Genomic DNA, 25,376 nt, shown 5'->3' on the forward strand with positions numbered 1-25,376 from the left:
GACCAAAAAGGGCCACCAATGTTACTGGTAGGATGAATGGTACCAAGCTTTCCCATTCTCCTCATGAAAGGAAGAATTGCTAGGAGGAAGGGTAAGAAAGAATAATCAGACTATCTTCTACTGTTTCCTGCAACTAGACAGTGTTGCTCTAAAAAGTAAAACAGCCAGTTATTTTACCAGCATAATCAGTTTATTTGGGGTTTGTAGATTAAAAATATTGCATTGGGAGTGGATAATCAATGAGATCTCACTGTATAGCACAGGGAACTACAGCTACAACTACTACTTGTGATGGAACATGATGTGAGAGAAAGAATGTATATGTGTGCGTGTGTGTGTGTGTGTGTGTGACTGAATCACTTTGCTGTACAGAAGAAGTTGACAGAACATTGTAAATCAACTATAATAGAAAAAATAAAAATCTTTTAAAAAAGAGAGAATAACAGAGAACTATAGTTGGGGACAAGCATGCTACAGTAAAAATTATAGCCAAGTCTAATAAGCAAATAAGTGAAACATTACTTTCTAGAGAAACAAGGTGAAATTGAGAGGGGTTCCTGTGAAAGTTATACCATTGAAAGGAAGTGATAATTTAGGATGGTGCAGCATTTCCCATTGACTGGGCTTGTTTCTGGGCAAGAAGAATTTTTCCCATTGAGGTCTGTTACTGATGTCTTTCTGTTGGGAATCGTAATTGATTTCAAATTATTGTGTCTGAGGCCTCTGACTTGTGGCCTTTTCCTTTATTCTGTTTCACAACACCTTGGATGTATCCTTGATCTTTTTGATGACATAATTGCTTTTGAATAATCAAACTTTAAACAGTGAAATAGGAATTCCCATTGTGGCTCAGTGGAAATGAACCCAAGTGGGATCCATGAGGTTCCATCCGTGGCCTTGTTCAGTCGGTTAAGGATCCGGCATGGCAGCAAGCTACAGTGCAGATTTGGCTCTGATCTGGCGTTGCTGTGGCTGTGGTTGGCAGCTGCAGCTGCAATTTGAACTCTATCCTAGGAACTTCCATATGCTGCAAGTGCAGCCCAAAAAAAAAGGAAAAAAATAAAAAATAAAAATAAACTGTGAAATATAATATAATTGGTTCTATGAAAGAGAATTCTTTCGCACATCTGCATAGCTACCTTAGAGTATCATTGATGATAGAAAGTCAAAATATCAACTTCTTTGAGTCCCATTCTCCTAATATATAAGGTATTCTTACATTCCAATGTGTTCTAAAGTTGAGTGAGAAAGTGTGTGAAAGTGCACGTTACCTAGCACATAAAAGGCATATAGTTAACTGAATAATTAAAAAATAACTTTAATTAGTTGGATATGATGTCTGGACCATTGCTTTTCGAAGGGCTGATTTGAATTCCTTATTTCTCAGACTATAAATCATTGGATTCAACAGTGGAGTGAGGATGGTATAAGACACAGATATTAGGGTGTCTTGACTTGAAGAGTAATTGGATTTGGGCCTTAGGTAAATGAAAGAGGCACAACCATAATGAACAGTTACCACAATGAGATGGGAGGCACAGGTGGAGAAGGCCTTGTATCTTCCAACAGAGGATGGGATTTTTAGAATGGCAGAGATGATGAGGACATAGGAGACCAGGATAAGTAACAGTGGAATAACCAAGACAAACACACCAAGCACAAATATAACCAACTGAATGAGATGGGAGTGGTGAGATGCCAGCTTAAGGACAGGAGAGACATCACAGAAGAAGTGATGGAGCTGGTTGGAGGAATGAAATGGCAGGTGAAATATCATGGAGGTGGTGACCAATGATATTATGAAACCACAGGCACAGGCAGCAGCCACTAGTCCCACACACACCCCATAACCCATGAGCACTGTGTAGCGCAGAGGGTTACAGATGGCCACGTAGCGATCATAGCCCATGGCTGCCAGCAGGAAGGAGTGAGAGCAGATGAGGAAGAGGAAGGAAAACATCTGGATGGCACAGCCCCGGAAGGAGATGGTCTTCTTCTGGGCCAGCAGGTCAACCAGCATCTTGGGTACAATCACAAAGGTGTAGCAAGTCTCAGAACAGGAGAGGACACCGAGGAAGAAGTACATGGGGGTATGAAGGGCTCTGTCCAGCACAATGGTGGAAATGATGATGGCATTGGTGCCCAGAGTGAACAGGTAGACGAGCAGGAAGACAACAAAGAGCAGCTTTTGCAGCCCAGCCAGAGAGGAGAAGCCAAGGAAGACAAACTGTCTCACTGTGGTCTCATTGACCCACTCCATGGTCACTGCTATGTAGGAGAAGCCAGAGACACAGACAGAGGCCAGGATTCAGAGTGGGAGAGAACTCAGCCCAAGGTCTACAGGTGGCAGGCATTTGCAGGTGTTTGGTGGAACTCATTCATTCCCTCCAAAATATATCTGCTAAAATACAAATTAATGCTATATATGGAACAGAATAACTAACAACCAATGAACAGATTTTTTTTCCAAGACTATGAACACATTATCTCTCTAGCCAAGGATTGAGGATTTGTCTATTCAGTTTTCCCTTGTATCTTATTTATGCATTATTGCATTTTTCCTGCTCTCTGTAAAGCCCAAGGAAACCAGTTCTCCAAAAGAGAAAAATATACTTATCTTCAATTACCTGAAACTGATCAGAATGTGAAATAAAAGAATGAGTAGTGTTCAGACACAACATTGAACTTCAGTTTATCAAATTTTATCAACCATAAAATGGGGCAGATAGGAAGAATCAGATGATCTTTGAGGAAACAGTGAGGGGATTTGTATTTATTGACAACTTATTACACTCTAAGATTTGTGGTAAGAATATCATACACCATATGTCATTTATTCATTACATTTTACGTCAATATCCAACACATTAAAATAAAAGAAAAAAGGTTTAATGTTTTTTCTAACAGAATGGCTAACAATATACCAATCACAAACACTTCTGGGGGTCCACAAAAATAGAGCGCTGAGCCAAGGATGGAACAGATGATATTATTAGTCTAAATAAATATTCTCCTTTTTCAGGAAGACCAGAGTCATCCAGGTGGTTAAAAAAAAAAGATATTAATTTTGTGGCATTTTGCAACACTCTTCACTTTTCCAGTTATAGGTGCCTCAGAGAAACTCAGAGAAATAGGGTTTCGCAAACTGGCCAAGAGCTCGTCACAGAGAGAGAGGGGGACAACTGGGCAGTTTTCCAGCTTCCAACCCCTGACATAAATCACAGTTTTTATATCTTTTATATATTGTCTTGGCAATAAGATTCCTTTTGAATATTCATCTATTAAACACAATTTTCAGGAGCTCCTGTCATGGCGCCGTGGTTAAGGAATCTGACTAGGAACCATGAGGTTGCAGGTTCAATCCCTGGCCTTGCTCAGTGGGTTAAGGATCCGGCGTTGCTGTGAGCTGTGGTGTAGGCTGGTGGCTACAGCTCCGATTCCCTAGCCTGGGAACCTCCATATGCTGTGGGAGCAGCCCTAGAAAAGGCAAAAAAAAAAAAAAGACAAAAAAAAAGTAAACACAATTTTCAAACTACTAGAAAGGATTATTTCTGAAGTCATTTTTAGGCCTCATATAAGATAATTTTTTCATGAGTGTTTTTCCCTACTGTTCAAGCCTAAGAGGTAAGAAAGTATTCTCCAGATAGAAAATCATCTGGCAGGCATTGATTATGTCCAGTCTTTTTTTATAAATAGAATAATTTATGATATTATCATAAAGTAATTTTGTTCTTTCTTAATTACTAGAAACTGGTCCTGAACTTAGTAGGTATAACTATTTGTTTATTCAAAGTTAGTATTAGGATACTCACATTCAGTTGTTTTAAAGCTCTTTAACACAAATAATGGGGATTTTTCATTCTGTTACTATAATGATATTTCTCTTACATATAAAAATAAAGGATGTATATATACCATATGCATTCCCATTATCTACATATATAGATATACTAGTTATCTGTCTTTTATATCAAAAAGGGCAAATTAATGAGACAGTTCCTTCCACCTGGACAAATGAATTTCTACCTATTTCAAGACACTGCCCTTGGAGGAATCTAAATTTATGATCATTGCTTATCCTTGTCTTATCACTGTTTCAAGATTTTCTGGACCTCCTTTCAATTAATCCACACAAATCCCCACAATATCCTCACTCTGTTGAGTAAGATTTGTAGACTAGACCATAGAAGTTAGAATTAACTGATTCTGAAGGAGTGTCTGTATCTACCCAATACCAATAAACAGATGATAGATGATAGATAGATAGATAGATAGATAGATAGATAGATAGATAGATAGATAAACTGTTTGGATTATTTGTCCTTCAAATCCATGAGAGCAGCTGATTTCAATTAGGTGGATTTTTTTATATACTATTAATTTAACCCCACAGTCTGAGTTGTGTGACTGATAGATTTTCCTTTTTCGTGGTGTATGGAAACCCAGTGGTACAGTTTATCTGAGAAGGCAGCCCCCATCTACTCGGGGACCACCACATCATATCAGTACTAGAAAAACATAAGAGGAGAAGAATAAAAAAATCTTTCTGCCAAATATCCACAGGCTATAAAATTAAGGTAAAAGATCACTTTATATCTAGATTTCTGTGACTGCAGGCAAGATACCAGTCTCCTTACTTTAAAATGAAAGTGGACAGGGATATATCTGCAATAAACTAGAGTGCACAAAAAGAGGCTCCTTGCACAATATCATGCACAATGAGATTTGACTTAGGGTAGCAGTTGAATAGTGACCTTTAATAGTATTTCAACTCATGGACTCCAAGATTCTCTAGTCAGATGATCCCAAAAGTCCCCTTGTGTTATGCTAATGCCTATGGATGGAAGTTAGGTTATGATTCTTAGAAATGACACTTCCTCACCTTATTTTCTAAATCCTTGAATATTCCATAGGGATGTTATGTAATTTAGATTTAAATGATGACTCAATACTTGAGGGTACTATGTACCTTTAAAAGGAGGCAAATGTATTTATTTTTCAGGCGTTATGCTTTTGAGATATTCAAATATTTATCTGTTAGCTGGGAGAAATTATGTAGGCAACCTTAGATGGTAAAGAAGTAGAATTTTTACATTCTTAAGTACACATGAACATCCCGAATTTGCCTTATTAAAATGGAGTCTAAGGAGTTCCCATTGTGGCTCAGTGGTAAGAGACCCAACTAGTATCCACGAGGATGCAGGTTTCATCCCTGGCCTTGTTCAGTGAGTCAAGTATCCAGCATTGCTGTGAAATGTGGTGTAGTTCACATATGTGGCTCAGATTCTGCATTGCTGTGTCTGTGCTATAGGCCAGCAGCCGCAGTTCCACTTCGACCCCTAGCCTGGGAACTGCCGTATGCCGCACATGCACCCCTAAAAAAATAAAATAAAATGGAGTTTAAGTACCAGTTTTCAATGATAGCTAAACTCATATATCCATGAGTAGACAGCAAAGAAAGAAATAGAGATTTGATAAGCATTATTTCATTCAATCCATTAGTCCACCAAATTTTAAAAAGAGAAAAAAGTAAAGAAAGGAAAATCTAGTGAGAGAAAAAATGACCCAATATAAAAATCTTCAAATAATAATAATAAAAGAACTCTGTGGACCATGCTCAATCATTTTTAGTAGCTGGAGTTAAAAACTGCCCCTGCTTCTCTTTCTTAACCCTGCCACTTGCCAGAATTGCAATGGGGGGAGATGTTTACAAGCACTACTCCCCAACCAGGTCTAGATTTCACAAAGTCCCAAACTAGATCAATATTCCTACTACCACTCAGTAAGTACCTACATTATTCTTCTCCTTTCCATTCAGACAGAAGCAGCTATTCAGTATCTGGAATCCCTTAGGAAAGTAGGCTCTAAACCAAAAATCAGAACCTGAGGAAATAATACCAGAAGAGAGTGAATCTGCCTTGAGACAAAAGCTCTCATCTGCATCAATAGAAGTATCCTCCCCTATCCATCAAGACTCTCAGCTTCTCCAGCTAAAGTCATTATCCTGAGAACTTTGGGTTCATGTAGTTCTTAGAATCACATGGGATGTGGTTTTTAGAAGCATATACTGTGATTATGGGACTCCTGAGGCTCGATCTACTGACCTGAAGACTTTGTCTTGGGGTTAATTAGAAGTCAAGTTTATTTCCAAAAAATAATGTGGCTAGTTTCTCAAAGGTATGTTTTGATGAGGAACCTGGGGAGCAGGAACCATGAACATAATTAGTCTACATCAGAATTATAAGTTTAGTCCATCTGTGACAAATTCTGAAAGAGAAATCACAATTTAGTCTGCAATGCAGCAGACCAAGAAGAAATTTTTCATTAATATTGATGCATTTATCTAGTGATTCTTTTCTTTAGTGTTTATAAGAACCAAAAAAGGGCTTAAATACAAATTCATCTCAGATTTTTGTTCATAGAAATAATTATAAAGAATATTGTGGTGATCTGCAAAAACCTAAATTTTAAAAAGTATTTTATGTCTAGTTGGTATTATCATTAAGTTGCTTGATGTCTTACAAATAAAGTTTAAAGTTTAAAATAAATATGTGATTTTTTAAATAATTATATTAACTTTCCGTAGTTTTAACTTAAATACCAAAAAAAGTTTCCAGTTTAAATATACACTTTGAATAAATAAATAATAAATTAATAAATAGACCCTTTGGTGCGATTTGACAAATTCATACATCCAAGCAATGACCACCCAATCAAGCCATAGAACATTTATACAACCCTAAAAATTTCCTTCTGTCCTTCGGAATCAATCCCACTCAGCCCTGGCACAAGAGAAAAAATAACCTTGCTTTCGGTTGATATGGTTTGCCATTTTCCAGAATTTAATAAATAGAATCAAATAGTATTCTAATTTTTGTGTCTTGTTTCTTTCACTTACCATAATGCTTTGGAGACTCACCCATAGTGTTGCATTAAGTTTATTTCCTGCTCCTTAAAAATATTCCTTTTATTGATCATCAGAATGAATTCATCTGTCGAACTGTCAATGGACATTTAGATTATTTCCAGTTTGAGGCTAGTAAGAATAAAACTCTTATGCATATTAGTCTCTAAGTCATGTAAATATATGTTCTTTTTTCTTTGGTGAGGACATATGAGTGGAGGGGTTGTCTAGCTGTTTATAAACTTCCAAACCATTTTTCAAAAAGGTTGTCTCATAATTAATTCCAATCAGCAACACATGAGTATACCAGTTTCACATCCTAGCCAACTCAGAGTAGTTAGTCTTTTAAATTTCTTAAATATATAGTGATAGTTCACTGCATTTCTAACATGTATTTTTTTTTTTCTTTTCGTCTTTTCAGGTTTGCACCCATGGCACATGGAGGTTTCCAGGCTAGGGGTCCAATCGGAGCTGTAGCCTCCAGCCTACACCAGAGCTACAGCAATGCCAGATCCAAGCCGCATCTGTGACCTACACCACAGCTCACAGCAACACCAGATCCTTAACCCACTGAGCGAGGCCATGGATCGAACCCGAAATCTCGTGGTTCCTAGTCTGATTCGTTTCCACTGTGCCATGACAGGAACTCCTCTAACATGTATTTTCTTGAAGATTAAGTATGTTGATCATTTTTCATGTGCTTTGGACAATTTGTACATCTTTTTTGTGAAGTATGTGTTCAAATATTTGACTACGTTTTTATTAGTTTATCTTTTTTCCTTTATAAAAGAAATTTTTGTAATCTGAGTACGTCTTTTATCAATATAAATTTTGCAAACATGTACTCCTACTATGTGGTTTATTTTTCCATTTTATTAATCATGCTTTTTATGTTTTAATAAAATATAATTTTATACCATAAAATATATACTTTTAAAGTATACAGGTCCGATATTTTAATATATTCACAGAGTTGTACAACCATCAACATTATCTACTTTAGAATAGCAGTTTTTAATTTTGATATACTTCAATTTATCATTATTTTTCTTATTATTCATGTTTTCTTTCTCCGCCTGATAAATACCTTTCTACTCTAAGCTGCAGATGTTCTCCTTTGTTTCATTATAAATGTGTGCAGTTTTTATTTTTTAAATTGTATGTATGAGAATAGGTAAATGTTGAGGTTTATAATTTTTAATATGTATATCTAATATTTCCATTCACAGACTAATGAATGATTAGTCTTTCCTGATTGAAATAACTTGGCAACTTTGTTGAAAATCTATTGACCTTATATGGATGGTACTCTTTCCATATTGCACATTTTATTACATTGATTTATGTATCTACTTTTTCATTTTTAATATTTGTTTTCCTACTAATTTTACAAGCAATATACCCCATGGTAGACAACTAGAAATACATAAAAGCATAAATTAAGTCTTAACAATCACTCATTATCCCCACCCCCACCCCCAGAGATAACCATTATTAGCATTTGGATGCATTTCCTCCCAGTGCCTACACATTTCCTTAATTGAAGTATAATTGAACTACTATGTTAGTTCCAGATGCAAAACAGAGTGAGTTGATATTTCTACACATTACAAAAGAATCACCACATTACGTCCAGTCACCATCTGTCACCATACAAACATATTACAATATAAACAAGTATATGTCCCATGCTATACATTTCATCACCAGGACTCATTTATTTTGTTATTTGAAGTTTGTACCTCTTGATTGCTCTCATTTATTTGTGCCTATTCTTATGCCAGTGCCACTTGGTCAATGTGCGGTAGCATGTCTTGAAATCTGGGTCATTTGTTTCTAAATTGTGCCCACCTATCTTAAATGTTTTCATCTATTTATTAATTGTTTGGCTATTCTATGTGCTTTGAATTTCCATATAAATTTTAGAATCATCTTGTCAATTTCCAGAGAAAAATATGGTGGAATTTGTATTGTAATTGTGTTTAACAATAAGTCAAATTGAGGATAACTGCCATATTAACAATTTTGAGTCTCTCAATCTATGGTCATAACTTTACATTTATTTAGGTCTTCTTTGGTTTTCCTCAGTAATTTTTTTTAAAGATTTTGGTGAACCTAGGTACTTTATTATTCTCATGGCATTTTATATTGCTTTCATAATATCAGTTTTCACTTTTTTGTTGGTAAAGAAATACAATTCTGTTTTGTATATCAGCTTATTATCTTGCATTATTTGTATATCTTACAACCTTGCTAAATTCATTTACTAGCTTGTATTTTTTAACTAAAAGAGTTTTACTAGCTTTTAACTTTTATTCCTTAGGAGTTTCTATATAAATAATCACTTTTTCTGTGAATATGGTTTACTTGTTTTCCAATATGTTTGCTTTTATTTGTTTCCCTTGCCTTATTGCATTGGCTAGTACTCTCTATACAACTGTGAATCAAAGTAGACATCTTTAATTTGTTCTGAGTCAAGAAATCACTTAACATATATTTTTTGGCCCAGAAAGTGGTCTTCCTTTGCCAATAGACTATGTGCACTTGATAAAAATTGACTATCTACTGTTGTTGGGTATGGAGTTTTATAAACATCAATTATATCAAGCTTGGTGTTATTGCTTGGGTCATAAAATTTTTAGTAACTTCTTTTCTACTTGTTTTATCAATTACAGAAATAGGAGTTTGAAATTTTATCTACTTTTTGGAATTTCCTTTTCTTTTTTATCTTTCTTTCTTTTTTTTTTTTTTTTTTTTTTTTTTTTTTTTTTTTTTTTTTGTCTTCTCACTTTTTCTTTCCTGGATTTTGGATCTTCCTTATAAAATGAATGTTTATTTTTGACCATATTAAAATTTTTTACTCAATTTTTCATCATTAAAAATGTTCTCCTTTTCACTTCTGTTAATATTCCTTATGTTGAAGTCCATTTTATCTGGTGTTAAATTAGTTACTCTGTCTTTATAATGATTAGAAATTCTGTGCTTTTCTTCTAAACTACTCTAATCAGAAAATTTATATTTTAAATGGATTTCTTGCAGAAAACATGTAATTGGAATCTTACTTTTTATCAAGGTCTGGTCATCTCTGTCTTTCAGTTGATGTGTTTAGATAATTTATTGGCATGTTCAATTTCTTTGGTGGATTTTAGTCTACTACCTTGCTGTCAGAAATCTGCTCATTCCAACTGGTCTCTGCTCCTTCTTTTCCCTTTTATTTGATTCCTCTAAGTTAACAGAATGTTTTTAGTATTCTATTTTATTTCTTCTATTGTTTTATTAGGAATATCTTTCTTTAATTTTTGTGTTTTTTCTAAAATATTCATCTTTGGAACTTCCCTTGTGGTTCGGTGGATTAAGGATCCAGCTTTGCCACAGCTGTGGAACAGGCAACAATTGCAGTGTGGGAAGTCCCTGGCTCAGGAACTTCTATATGCTGCAGATGAGGCCAAAAGATTAAAATAAAATAAAATAAAATAAAATAAAATAAAATAAAATAAATAAAATGCACATCTTCAATATATCATTATCAAACCTTCAATAAGTATTGTAACATTATTTATAACATGATTTTACAACACTATACCTTCATTTCTCTCAAGTTTTGTGCTATTTTGTCATATACTGTATTTCTAACTATTATAAACCTCTTATTACATTATGATTTTGTATTTAATTTATTCTATACACATTTGGATAGCTTTTTTAAATGTTATATAAAAATAAATCTTATAGTACTGAAATGTTTACCATGTCTAGAACTGTGCATTACTTCAAGTAGGTCCAAGTTTTGCTTGCCAACTTTTTTATTTTTATTTTAAGAGTCTGTAAGATTTTCTTCAGTGGACAAATACCATATGATATCACTTATATCTGGAATCTAATATAAGGCACAAATGAACCTTTCCACAGAAAAGAAAATCATGGACTTGGAGAATAGACTTGTGGTTGCCAAGGGGGGGCAGGGATGGAGTGGGGTGGATTGGGGAGCTTGGGGTTAATAGATGCAAACTATTGCTTTTGGAATGGATCGGCAATGACATCCTACTGTGTAGCACTGGGAACTATGTCTAGTCACTTATGATGGAGCATGATAATGTGAGAAAAAAAAATGTGTACATGTATGTGTAACTGGGTCACCATGTTGTACAGCAGAAAAAAAAATTGTATTGAGGAAATAACAATTAAAAAAAAAGATTTTCTTGAGTGAGTTCTGGTGACTAAAAATTTTCTCAGCTTTTGTTTTTCAAAAAATATTTGTATACCTCTGTTTTGAAGGATATTGTTTCATTGAATTCAAATTCTAGACTTAAAAAATTGTATGACTTTCCCTTTTCTTTTGAAAACTATGGTTATCATACTATCTATGTTTTTATTCTATAGATATTTTAAAATTTTTTCTCTTTGTCACTTGTTTTAGCAATTTGATCATAATACTCTTCAGTATGGTTTTCATTGTATATATCTGCTCTGGATTCATTGAACTTTTAGGATTTATAGGTTTATATTTTTCATCAAATTTGGAAAATTTCAGCAATTAGTTCTTCCAACAATGTTACTTCATCTTCTGCTGACACTCCATATATGTATGCTTTTAATCTTTTTCTGTTGTTCCTGTGGTTACTTAGATCTGTTTTACTCTAAGACTTTTTTCTCTTTGTGCTTCATTTTGGACATTTCATACTGCTATTAAAGTTCGCTGACTATCTTCAGTGTATGATCAATATTTAATTATATGTAGTATTTTTAGATTATGTAGTTTTAATCTCATTTCATTCTGTCATATAAGTATTTATGTATACTTATAACATTGTAATTTAATTTTGGCAAACATTTATCTTACTTTGTAAGTAAACATTCCTTTTGAACATTTGTTTCTTTTACTAATATGATGTAATTTACCAAAATGTAACAGCAATTACTTAAAATGACTTTTGATACATGTACTACATGTGAAACCATTACCAAAATCAAAATAGTAAATGTTTCTTTTCACTTTGTGAAATTTTGCAATCCATTTCTCCCTTTCCCAGTTCATAGGGGATTACTGATCTGCTTTCTATCACTATAATTTAGTTTGAAATTTTCTACCATTCCATATGTTGAATAATACAAAATTAATTTTTTTCTAACATTATATTCACCATAATAATTTTGTTTTTTATTTTTTTAAGTTTTATTGAGGTATAGTTGATTTACAATGTTGTGATAATTTCTGTTGTACAACATGATTCAGTTATATGAGTATAATTTTGAATTGTATCCATATTTATTGCATTATCAGCAGCTGTTCATTTTTGTTGCTCAATGAATTAAATTGTTTGGATATATCAAATTTGTTCTTCTTTTCTTTTACTTTCTTTTTTTTTTTTTTTGCTTTTGCTTTTTAGGGCCCCACCTGTGGCATATGGATATCCAGGCTGCCGCCTACACCACAGCCACAGCAATGCAGGTTCCAAACCACGTCTGTGACCTACACCACAGCTCATGGCAATGCCAGATCCTTAACTCACTGAGTGTTCCTCAGGGTTCCTAGTGGGATGGGAACTCCTCTTTTACTCTTTTAGCAATTTGTGCTACTACTATGTGAAACTGTTATAAATATTTTGTGTGTAAGTATATGTGTGGACATGTGTTTCCTTTGCCTTAAGTAAATAAATAGATGTAGAAAGTTTAGGTCCCTTGGCAGGTGAATGTTTAATTGTTAAATAACTATCAAAATGCTCTGCGAAGTGTTGTAATTTTACATTCTCACAAGCAAAGTAATGTGATGCTCTTATCCGGCATTCTTGCGTGTATGTGGTATTTTTAAGTTATAGTCATTCTAGGGAGTATGTACTGATATTTCATCATAGTTTTTATTTACATGTTATTGATATTAGTGGTGTTGAGCTTCTTCTTTCTTTCATTATTGGCTCCGTGCGTGCATCTGTGTATGAGTGAGAGAGGAAGAGAGAAAATCTGAGTCAAAATATTGGCCATTTTTTAAATTGAAGTGTAGTTGATTTACAATGTTGTGTTAGTTTCAGGTGTACAGCAAATAATTCAGGATCTATATTTATTTTTTTAAGAAACCTCCATGCTGTTCTCCATAGTGGTTGCACCAGTTGGCATTCCCATCAATAGTATAGGAGGGTTCTTTTTCTTCACACCTTCTCTAGCTTTGATTATTTGTAGACCCTTTGATGATGGACATTCTTACCAGTGTGAGGTGATGTCTTATTGTGGTTTTGATTTTCACGTCTCTAATAATTAGCAGTGTTGAACAGTAAAACATGTGCGTATTGACCATTCATATGTCTTTTTTGGAGAAATGTTTATTTAGATTTTTGGTCCATTTTTTGATTGGGTTGTTTGTTTTTGACACCAAGCTGTATAAGCTGTCTGTATGCTTTGGAAATTAAGCTCTTATTGGTGGCATTATTTGCAAATATTTTATCCCACTCAGTAGCTTGTCTTTTAGTTTTTTTATGGTTTACTTTATTGTGTAAAAGATTTTAAGTTCAATTGGATCCTATTTGTTTATTTTTGTTTTTATTTTCATTACTCTAGGAGATGGATCCAAAATATTATCACTGTAATTTATGTCAAAGAGTGTTCTGCCTATGTTTTCTTCCAAGATTTCATAGTAACAAACTTACATTTAGGTCTTTAACTCACTCTGAATTTACTTTTTGTATGGTGTTAGAGAATGTTCTAATTTTATTCTTTTACATGTAGCTGTCCAGTTTTCCCAGCACCATTTATTGAAGAGGATATCTTCTCTTTATTGTATATTCTTGCTTCATTTGCCAGAAATTAGTTGACCATAGATATATGGGTTTAATTCTGGGCTCTCTATTCTGTTCCACTGATACATATGTCCATTTTTGTGATATTGGCCATATTTTGCTGGGTCTTCATTTTTCATTTTATTGAACTCTTATAATTCTATATATTCTTGATAGAAGAGGGCCTATCTGATATAAGCATTGCAAATATTTTTTTCCCAATCTGTGGCTAGCAATTTCATATTTTTAATAATGTCTTTCTGAAAGTACAACATTTAATTTTAACAATTCAATAAAGTCTAATCTATTCTTGATTTTTCTGTGTTGGTTTTTGTGTCCATGTTCTTTCTAAGAAAACTTTGTCTATGTTAATGTTACAAACAAATTCTCCTAAAAATTTCTTCATTTTAATGTTTGTGCTTAGATATATAATCCATTCTGAGGTAATTTCTTGCAATGACATTGTGGAAATTTTGACATTTATTTCCTTACATGAGCATATGTATTTTCTGGCATCATTCATTGAAAAAAATTTTCTTTCCTCACTGAGTTGTCTTATACCTTTTTTGATAACCAATCGACCACGTATACTTAGATTAAGACTTTTAAGTTTTGTTAAAGCAGTTTGAGAATGCCTTTACTAATGTCTAGTTTAGCCTTATGACTAAGGTGTGCGTTTTTAAATTTTTTGTTGACTCTCCATGTATTCTATGATGGTTTTTAACTCTAACTAGTTGGATTTCAACCAAAATCTCCCAAACACATGTGAGTTGTAGGAACTGCATAACTTAGACACATAGTAGATCATTATTTAGTATTATAAAATTTCACATTATACTTAAACATTTTCATATGCAGTTTATTATGGAAAGGTACGCAGGTGGATATTTCTGGAACTCTTCCTCTAAATTGACTCCAACTTCTTGGTATTTTACTCCACAAAGTATAGCTGCTTCAGCCTACAATTTCATTCTCCTCAGCTCAACAAGACTGCTGTGCTTTCTTTGGATTCTTCCTGTAAAATGGAAGTAATAGTCTTATCTGATGAGATTATCACAGAAATTATATAATCCAATAAGTGGATAATGATAGCTTCCTAGCGAATGTTCAGAAAGTTACTGTTAATATTAGATTTACAGTGTAAAGAGTAGGTAGAAAGGAAGGCTTGCCGTCACAGTTCTCCACCCCTTCTCTCTAAAATGGTCTGTCAATTTAAATAATTCTTACTCCAGAATATCTGTCTCTAACTCCTCGGAAGTAAGATAAACACTGAAATAACAAGACTTCTTATTTGTATTAGTCCACTATCACACATTTATCAATTGAGAATCATATTTCTCAAAGTTAAAAATTAAAACAAGAAATACATTCTTTATTCCCTCTTTAAATAGCACAAAATCTCTGAAGAGAAATATTATTGGAAGGAAGAGATGTTTAAAGAGCATTTGAGGAGTGTGAGACCCACCACTTGATAGTGGATATGAAAATCATGCTCCCTCTTAGCATGCCGTAGCATCTTGTACTTGCCCTACTTTAGTCATCTTTGTCTTCTGTAATTCGCCATTTATTTCTCCATCTTCCTTTCGAAACACTTAAGTTCTTTTCAGACAGAAGACAATAGCTCTAAATTTGCTAAGAATAAGGACATCACTTAAACCAGCTGCAAATATTTCCACTTTAATTAGTTCCTATTCAGAGTATCCTGAGCAGAACCCAGCAATAGGCATCTTTTCATAAGCACCTCAGGAAGCTCAGGTCTATGTGGTCTGAGACCTGCCACTGTCATGAACTATGTCACTATCATTTTTGTGATGCCCTCCCTGCCAAACAATTACCAAGCACTTAGAATATCATCAGTATTTAATACATATTGATTTAATTAATGAATTAGTGGATTATAGATGAACGTTTACACTGATAAATGTATTTAAAGAGGTGAATCTAGCAGATAATGAAGTGTAGAAAAGGTTAGAGTCATACACCTCAGAATGCAGGTATAACTAAGATACATAAAGCAGGAAAGATACAGAAAACATTATATGGCTTATGCAACTAGCAGACTTGAAGGAGGAGAGTATATGAAATTTTTCAAAAATGGCATTTACTTAATTCTTTGAAAGTGTTACTCTATGTGCAAATCTGTAAAGCTAGTTAATGATTAAGGGAATGACAATTCATTACTTCATTCAGCAAATGAAACCTTGAGCCAAAATGAATTTCACACAAAAAACCCACAGAATTCAAAGCTATCTATCTTCTACATAGCTCAAGTAAAGTAAATAATTTCTTTGGTTTATTTTATACAAAAATGTAATGCCTAGAATCCAAAGGAGCCCCTCTCTCCAAGGCCTCAATCCCCTGGAGTACCCTAATCCTATAAGATCCAGGGATAGGCTGGAGCATCTGCCATCAGGAGCACAGAGCTGCTAAAATTGCTTCTGTCCACCTAACTCCAGCCCAGCTCACAAACAATACTGTATTTCACCTTTAAAGGCTTATCTTAGCCCCAATTCTAAAAAATACTGCCTGATGTTTTACTAAATTTGATCATTTCTCTCTTCCTTTACACGTTGATGGGACACAAGATAAAGAAAGATGGGATTATGCCAGAATACAATTTATATGTGTAAGTACTTTCTTTGTATTAAAGCCATAGGACAACTCCCTTCTCTTAGCAATATCATCTGTCAATCCACAGTACAAAGGTGTTGGGTACAAAAGAAAGATTCAAAGGCAAAAGAACTGGTGGGAACCATGGACAGGTGAAGTGGGTCATAGTACCAGAATCTAGAGGAAAACACAGGGACAGAGACCATATAATGAAGAAGGAGATCCAGCCAAAAAAATCTGACAATCTGAATATGGACAGAGAGTAAAGTTAGAGAAGGATTAAGATTGTAAAACAGAAAAAAAAATATTGCTAAAATGACTTAAAGTAGGAAAAATAATAAGGAACTGCCTCAAAGCAGGAGAGATATGTGCTTAAGAAGAAGGAAAAGTGTATCTGGTGCACTCAAGGTGGAAGAATATAAGCTCGGAGTAGATGAAAGTTTGAAGCATACTGCCCACTTGAGGATCACACACAGTAGAGAAGATGTTTATCTCTTTCATACTCCTCTAGTGTATCAGTACAGGTACAAAGGAAATATTAAAAATAGGGTCCTAAATAATTATAAGAGATGGTCTTGCTGTGAGTAGTTTAAGATACTTGGGATATAGTCAAACCTTTGCTTTTAAGTTTCTACTCAACCTAGAGCTTTACCTTTTACATTTTTGGCCCTCAGTTTCTTTGTTTATAACATGAAACTGTTGAACCAGATACTAAGAGTGAGCACTTATTAAATATTTACTATGATTCAGGAACATAGTTATAAGTATTTGATACACACAAAAATGTTTTGTTTCTATTATTATTATTATTATTGCCATTTCAGATGAAAAGCTGAGGCACAGAGAAGTGGTTTCCACAAGGTCATGGAGCTAGTCAGTGGCAGAGCCATGGTCCTAGCCCAGGCGGCCTAGCTCCAGAGCCTACATTCTTCTGGCCTCACTATGCTTTCATTGCAACAAATGATCCCAGAACAAACCGACAGAGAAGTTAATGCATATAGTAATCAAAGTCTCAGAACTACTTAGAGAAGCCTTAGGGGGGTAAATGTTAATCTGGGGCTTTGAAAGATGGATAAATATTCATGTTTAAGGGTAAAGAATGATGGAAAACAAATGCAATGCTATTGGTAAAATCAGACAGACAGAAATTAGTGATGAGTGATGGCTGTGGACCAGCCAGTCTTTCTTACAGCTGAGGAGTGAAGGTATAATTACCTGAGATAGTGATTAGAATGGAGAACTTCAGATAATCATGAAGCAAAAAATAAAAGTACTAAAAACATGAGAAGAAAAAATAAAACTCGTAAGGGATGTGATTATTTTATTCCAATAATTAGAAGGCTGTCATTTATAGAAAGGTATTATTTTCTTCTGAGTATCTGCATGGAACAAATCAAGAATGAAGGCTACAGCAGGAGAGCAGCTTGCCTTGTGAAGCAGTGGGTTGCTCATAACTGGAACTTGACCATGGTGATTGAACAGTACTTTCCAGATTCATATTAAAAGGTTCGCAGTGTTAGGTGGAGATTATGTAAGAATATTCCTGAGTTTTGTTCTTATATGAAGATTGTATGATTGAGTGTGAAGGTTTGAAAATTATATGATCTCTGATCTAAACTATAGATCTTCCCACAGATACTGGTGAAAGTTGCTCTGAGAACATTATGGAGGACACAGAGATTGAGACAGAGGCCAAGGGAGTGAAGATGTCAGCCCAAGCTTTGTCATGCTTTGAGCATCATTTGAGCTTTAGTTAGGGAGTTCCCTGGTAGCTCAATGGGTTAAGAATCCAGCATTGTCACTGCTGTGGTGTGGGTTTGATCTCTGGCCCGGGAACTTCTGCCTGCCATGAGCATGGCCAAAAAAATCTTTAGTTAGATTCTTAATCCCAAATTCCCATGCAGTCATGACCAAGGAAATCTACCCCAATATGTGGAATCAGTCTAAGCCCACCCCAAAGGCTTCACAATTTACCATGGGTAAAAAAAAATCTCATGCTCTTAAATATATGGAAATACTTCATTATATGTGAACAAGCAGTATTTGTGTCACATACCTGAGGGACTGGATAGATGACTTTTCAATTGTTTTTGTTTTTTCTAAATCAGAGTTTCATAAAATGGTTTAGAAGATAAGTGATTTCTCAAGACTGTTGCCCCCATGTGGGTTAAGCAAATGGTTTAATCTTTTGAGCCTTGGTTTTCATAAAATGGCAAGATTAGATGAGAAGAGCATTAAATCAATTCTTGATTTATCACACTATGTATGAACCTTTATGAAAATAAGAAGACAGAGAAATGGAAACAACTTATAAAAATAAAAATAAATTTCTTCAGATATTGAATTGGGAATTTACTTATGTCATTACTCCGCATGCCTCCTCCTCTCCCTTCATTCCCTGACCAATGTGCTTTTTGTTATTCCTTTTTTCAGACCAGTTTTATCAACTTTGTACAGAAACGAACGTGGATTCTTCAGAGGAATTCACTTTTGTCAAATTCTTTCTGTTGTCTGTTTCAGGCCTCAGTCTCTAATTCCCATTGACCAATGAAGAGACAGAACCAGAGCGCGATCACTGAGTTCATCCTCTTAGGCTTCTCAAACCTGGGGCACCTGCAGATCCTTCTCTTCTTTATCTTCCTCCTGGTCTACCTGACCACTCTGATGGTCAATGCCACCATCATGACTGTCATTCGTCTGGATCGGGCTTTGCACACCCCTATGTACTTCTTTCTCTTTGTCCTCTCCTGCTCTGAAACCTGCTACACTTTGGTCATCATGCCAAAAATGCTGACCAACCTGCTTTCCACAAGTCTGACTATTTCTTTCTCTGCCTGTGCTGCCCAGCTCTACTTTTTTGTGGGCTTGGCTTGTACCAACTGTTTTCTAATTGCTGCAATGGGCTATGATCGCTATGTGGCCATCTGCAACCCTCTCAACTACACACTCATTGTCAGCCGAGCCACCTGCATGCAGTTGGTTTTTGCCTCAACCCTCTGTGGTTTCCTGATCTCTGTGGTTGTCAACGTCCTGGTGTTTAGTGTGCCCTTCTGTGCCTCCAATCGGATCAACCACTTTTTCTGTGACATTTCCCCTGTCATAAAACTGGGCTGCACAGACACCAACCAGAAGGAGATGGTTATCTTCTTCCTCAGCATCCTGGTACTGCTGGTTCCCTTTGTGCTGATCTTCATCTCCTACGTCTTCATTGTTTCCACCATCCTCAAGATCTCCTCAGTGGAGGGACAGCATAAGGCCTTTGCCACCTGTGCCTCCCACCTGACAGTGGTCATCGTCCACTATGGCTGTGCTTCCTTCATCTACTTGAGGCCCACATCCCTGTACTCCTCAGACAAGGATCGGCTTGTGGCAGTGACCTATACGGTGATCACGCCACTACTCAACCCTCTTGTCTACACACTGAGAAATAAAGAAGTGAAGATGGCTCTGAGAAAGGTTCTCAGTAGATACTCATTCCCCAAAACTATATGAGTGAGTTAATATGTCAGGAAACATATTCATGAAAGTGTCCTGGAGAGAACCTCGATTCAATAAACATAACTATTTTTGTCAAAAAAGAAAGAAGGACTTTGAGTTAGTTCAATTATTTTTATTGGAAATGTTGTACTATTTGATCTCTAGAAAGTTATGTGAATTGAATGGCAATATTCAAAGACTCAAGCCATGCTATTTTTGTGCATTTAAAATGCCGGTTTTCTCAGATCAGCACTACAAATTCTGCATTATTTTTCTGAAACTGCCTGGCCTGTTGACACTCTTCCCACAATGAAGCAAACAGTGGAAAATGTTGTTTAAAATCTCCAAATGTGGCATTTCCATCACGGTGCAGGGGAAAAGAATCTGACTAGTATCCATGAGGTTGCGGGTTCAATCCCTGGCCTCGCTCAGTGGGTTAAGGAACTGGAGTTGCCGTGAGCTGTGGTGTAGGTTGCAGACGTGGCTTGGATCTGGTGTTGCTGTGGCTGTGGTATAGCCTAGTGGCTATAGCTCCAATTTGACCACTAGCCTGGAAAACCCTATATGCTGTGGGAGTGGCTCTTTAAAAAAAGCAAAAAACTAAAACAAAAAACTCTGAATGCCTCTATATATTTTTTGAGGTTTAAAAGCAATTTTTACAATAAATAAATTATGTGTATGGAGTTCCCGTCGTGGCTCAGTGGTTAACAAATCCGACTAGGAACCATGAGGTTGCGGGTTCGATCCCTGGCCTTGCTCAGAGGGTTAAGGGTCCGGAGTTGCCGTGAGCTGTGGTGTAGGTTGCAGACGCCGCTTGGATCCCATGTTGCTGTGGCTCTGGTGTAGGCTGGCGGCTACAGCTCCAATTAGACCCCTAGCCTGGGAACCTCCATATGCCACAGAAGTGGCCCTAGAAATGGCAAAAAAGACCCCCAAAAAAATTATGTGTAAACAAAAAGAGTAAGAATTCACTTAAATGAGAGAATTAAAGGCTGAGAGTAGAGTAAATGACATAGACTTTAGAATCATAAAGACTTAGTGTTGAATATTGATTTGGACCATTTTCCCACCAAATATCTGGGGCCAGACATAACCTCTCTCATGGTCAGTTATTGCCTACATAACATGAGATTTATCACCTTTCTCAGTGGGGCATTGTAAGACCTAAAGGAATGAATGCATTTTGGTCCTCTTCTGTTAGAAGACACTAAAAATTATTAGTTCTTTCCCACCTCCCTTCATGTCCTTCTTCACTCCATAAACTAGGATTGTGCTTACTGTCAGATAGAATGTGAAAGTAAGATGACCATTCAGAAGATCTGTTTATGAATCCGCTACTATGTGCAAAGCATTAAACTAGTTATTGTAGGCAAACAGTAATAAAACACAGTTCCCTCTTTTTTTCATATCTCACTTCAAGAAATAACCCAATTTTAGCCTCCTATATAGGCAGATTATATTTTTTGGCTGAGTCTTGTTTTTATTGTGGGTTTTATTAAAGGTGTGTTTCAATAAAATAACAGACTTTTATATGAAACTAATTACATAAATGTTCATCTCTCAGCCTTCCACTTGAGTGACATGTAGTTTAGGGGCTCTTGGTGTGAGGGGGTGGGGTTGAAGAGTCACATAGATTTAAAAATAAGTTTCCTAGAGTTCCTGTTGAGGCTCAACATTAAAGAACCAGACTAAAGTCCATGAGGACTCAGGTCCAATCCCTGGCACTGCTCAGTGGGTTAAAGGACCTGGCATTGCCTGAGCTGTGGTAAAGATCACAGACATGCTCAAATCCTGTGTTGCTGTGGCTGTGGAGTAGGCTGGCAGCTACAGCTCCTATTCAACCGCTAGCCTGGGAACTTCCATGTGTCACAAGTGCAACCCTAAAAAGACAAAAAAAGAAAAGAAAAAAGAAAGAAAAGAAACAAAAATAAGTTTCCTGGAGTTACCATTTTGGCACAGCAGGTTAAGAACTCACCCAACATAGTGTCCCTGAGGATGTGTGTTCAATCCCTGACCTCACTCAGTGGGTTAAAGATCCAGCTTTGCTGTAAGCTATGATGTAGTTTCCAGATGAAGCCCAGATCTGGTGTTGCCATGGCTGTTGTGTACGCCAGCAGCTGCATCTCCAGTTTGACCCATAGCCCAGGAACTTCCATATACCACAGGTGTGTCCATAGAAAGGAAAAAAAGGAAAAAAAATTTCTTCACATACTTCCTCTGTGAGCAAATACCAATAACTTAAACTCTATAAAATGGGAATAATTAAAATGTGGTTGTTATAAGGATTAAATGAGGAAATGCCTACAGTACATCTAGCTTGTCTTTTTATGACTGGCTTACTTCACTAGCAAAAAGGAAATTATTGTTTATTGGTTACAGAGTTTCAGATTTGCAAGATGAAAAAATAGGCTTTATATTTTAGGACATCTCTATGTTTGCAGAAACATTGCACAGAAAATATCAAGAGAGAGTTCCCACCATGGCTCAGTGGTTAATGAATCCAACTAGGAACCATGAGGTTGCGGGTTCAATCCCTGGCCTCACTTAGTGGGTTAAGGATCTGTCGTTTCCGTGAGCTGAGGTGTAGGTTGCAGACGCAGCTTGGATCTGGCGTTTCTGTGGCTCTGGCGTAGGCCAGAGGCTACAGCTCTGATTAGACCCCTAGCCTGGGACCCTCCATATGCCACAGGTGCAGCCCTAAAAAAAGACAAAAAAAGGACAAAAAAGAAAATACCAAAAATACCCAAATTCACCACCACCCCCCACAAAACATCCCCTATTATGAACATCTTGGATTCCTTTGTGACATTTGTTAGATTTATTGAACCACTACTGATATATTAGTATTATCAAAGTCCATCCATAGTTAATCTTGGAGTTCACTCTTTGTATTTTACAGTTCTATAGGTCTTCACAAATGCTTAATGTTATATTTTCACCATTATACTATCATACAGAATAGGTTTACCGCTCTAAAAATGCCCTAAATTCCTCCATTTCTTTCTCTCCTGATTCTCTGGCCACCACTGATCTTTTTACTGCCTCAATAGTTTTGTGTTTTCCAAAATGTCATATAATTGGCTTCATACAACACATAGCCTTTTCATAGTCGCTCTTTTCACCTAGCAATATGCCTTTAAGGTCACTCAATATCTCTTCATAATAGGGTAACTCATTTCTTTCTTTTTTTTTTTTCTTTGCTTTTTAGGGCCACACCCATGACATATGGAGGTTTCCAGGCTAGGGGTCCAATTGGAGCTATAGCTGTTCGCCTATACCACAGCCACAGCAACACCAGATCCTTAACCCACTGATTGAGGACAGGGATCAAACCCGCATCCTCATGGATCCTACTTGGGTTCATTAACCATTGAGCCATGATGGGAACTCCCATCTTTTTTGATGTATCTATTATTTCAGCAATATGATATTCTCTTGAATTACTGTAGCTTTAGAGTAAGACTTGAGGTCAGGTAATATTAGTTTTCCAACTTTATTAATCTCTCAATATGTTCTAAATTATAGATTTAACTTTTACTCAAATACGGTGAGGCCAGCAGATCAGGAAACAACTACCACTGAAAAGATTGTTTCTTTCACACACTTCCCAAGAGGTGGGGCATGGCATGCTTAAGACAGGAGAATAGTGTAAGAGCCCCCAAAAGCTGGCAAGTAGAGGCGATGAGTGCTGAATTGGCTAGTTTGCATATGAAAAATATGCCCTAAGGAAAGTCCTTTGTTAGCTCTAGAAATTGGAAAACTCTAACCTAATTAGGAGGAAGCGTCCCTCCCTGGTGGTCAAGGCCCCAAAGGGTCATCTGGGTCTTTCACCTTTGCATATAAACTTTACAACCACTGTAGAAGCAACGCCAAGTAATTATGTTGTGAGTCACATGGGAAGTAAAAAAGGCCATACTACCCAAAGCAATCTACAGATTCAAAGCAATCCCTATCAAATTACCCATGACATTTTTCACAGAACTAGAACAAACAATCCAAAAATTTATATGGAACCACAAAAAAACCAGAATTGCCAAAGCAATCCTGAGAAACAAAAACCAAGCAGGGGGCATAACTCTCCCAGACTTCAAGAAATATTACAAAGCCACAGTCATCAAACAGTGTGGTACTGGTATCAAAACAGACAGACAGACCAATGGAACAGAATAGAGAACCCGGAAATAAACCCTGACACCTATGGTCAATTAATCTTTGACAAGGGAAGCAAGAACATAAAATGGGAAAAGGAAAGTCTATTCAGCAAGCATTGCTGGGAAACCTGGACAGCTGCATGCAAAACAATGAAACTAGAACACACCCTCACACCATGCACAAAAATAAACTCCAAATGGCTGAAAGACTTAAATATACGACAGGACACCATCAAACTCCTAGAAGAAAACATAGGCAAAACACTCTCTGACATCAACATCATGAATATCTTCTCAGGTCAGTCTCCCAAAGCAGCAGAAATAAGAGCAAAAATAAACCAATGGGACCTCATCAAACTGAAAAGCTTTTGCACAGCAAAGGAAACCCAAAAGAAAACAAAAACACAACTTACAGAATGGGAAAAATAGTTTCAAATGATGCAACGGATGAGGGCTTAATCTCTAGGATATACAAGCAACTTATACAACTCAACAGCAAAAAAGCCAATCACCCAATGGAAAAATGGACAAAAGACCTGAACAGACATTTCTCCAAGGAAGATAAACAGATGGCCAACAAGCACATGATAAAATGCTCAACATCACTGATTATAAGAGAAATGCAAATCAAAACTACCATGAGATACCACCTCACACCAGTCAGGATGGCCATCATTAATAAGTCCACAAATAACAAGTGCTGGAGGGGTTGTGGAGAAAAGGGAACCTTCCTTCACTGCTGGTGGGAATGTAAACTGGTACAGCCACTATGGAGAACAGTTTGGAGATACCTTAGAAATCTATCCATAGAACTTCCATATGACCCTGCAATCCCATTCTTGGGCATATATCCAGACGAGAATTTCCTTGAAAAAGACACATGCACCCGCATGTTCATAGCAGCACAATTCACAATAGCCAAGACATGGAAACAACCTAAATGTCCATGGACAGATGATTTGATTAGGAAGATGTGGTATATATACACAATGGAATATTACTCAGTCATAAAAAAGAACGACATAATGCCATTTATAGCAACATGGATGGAACTAGAGACTCTCATACTGAGTGAAATAAGTCAGAAAGAGAAAGACAAATACCATATGATATCAGTTATAACTGGAATCTAATATACGGCACAAATGAAATTTTCCACAGAAAAGAAAATCATGGACTTGGAGAATAGACCTGTGGCCGCCCAGGGGGAAAGGGAGGGAGTGGGAGGGATTGGGAGCTTGGGGTTATCGGATACAACCTGGAATGGATTTACAATGAGATCTTGCTGAGTAGCATTGAGAACTATGTCTACATACTTATATTGCAACAGAACAAAGGGTGGAAAAAAATGTATACATGTAAGTGTATCTTGGCCCCCATGCTGTACAGTGGAAAACTAAATAAATAAATTTTTAAAAAATAAATAAATAAATAAACTTTACAACAAGTTTCTTAACTCCTGTAAAA

General features: G+C 36.1%; 2 protein-coding genes across 2 annotated transcripts; one reads left to right on the forward strand and one right to left on the reverse strand.

Moving 5' to 3' along the window:
• On the reverse strand, positions 1,319-2,260 carry LOC100627086 (olfactory receptor 10K1-like). The gene has a single exon (XM_003355125.1). It carries the CDS (start codon positions 2,258-2,260, stop codon positions 1,319-1,321), a length of 942 nt encoding a protein of 313 aa, XP_003355173.1.
• LOC100626697 (olfactory receptor 10T2) lies at positions 18,829-19,773 on the forward strand. The gene has a single exon (XM_003355123.1). The coding sequence runs from the start codon at positions 18,829-18,831 to the stop codon at positions 19,771-19,773; it is 945 nt and encodes a 314-aa protein (XP_003355171.1).

This window comes from Sus scrofa, chromosome 4 (assembly GCF_000003025.6).
Source record: "Sus scrofa isolate TJ Tabasco breed Duroc chromosome 4, Sscrofa11.1, whole genome shotgun sequence".
Classification (NCBI taxonomy): domain Eukaryota; kingdom Metazoa; phylum Chordata; class Mammalia; order Artiodactyla; family Suidae; genus Sus; species Sus scrofa.

Bases quoted from the DNA above. Each gene is read 5' to 3' on its own strand.
- LOC100627086 (XM_003355125.1), bottom strand. From the start codon at position 2,260: ATGGAGTGGGTCAATGAGACCACAGTGAGACAGTTTGTCTTCCTTGGC.
- LOC100626697 (XM_003355123.1), top strand. From the start codon at position 18,829: ATGAAGAGACAGAACCAGAGCGCGATCACTGAGTTCATCCTCTTAGGC.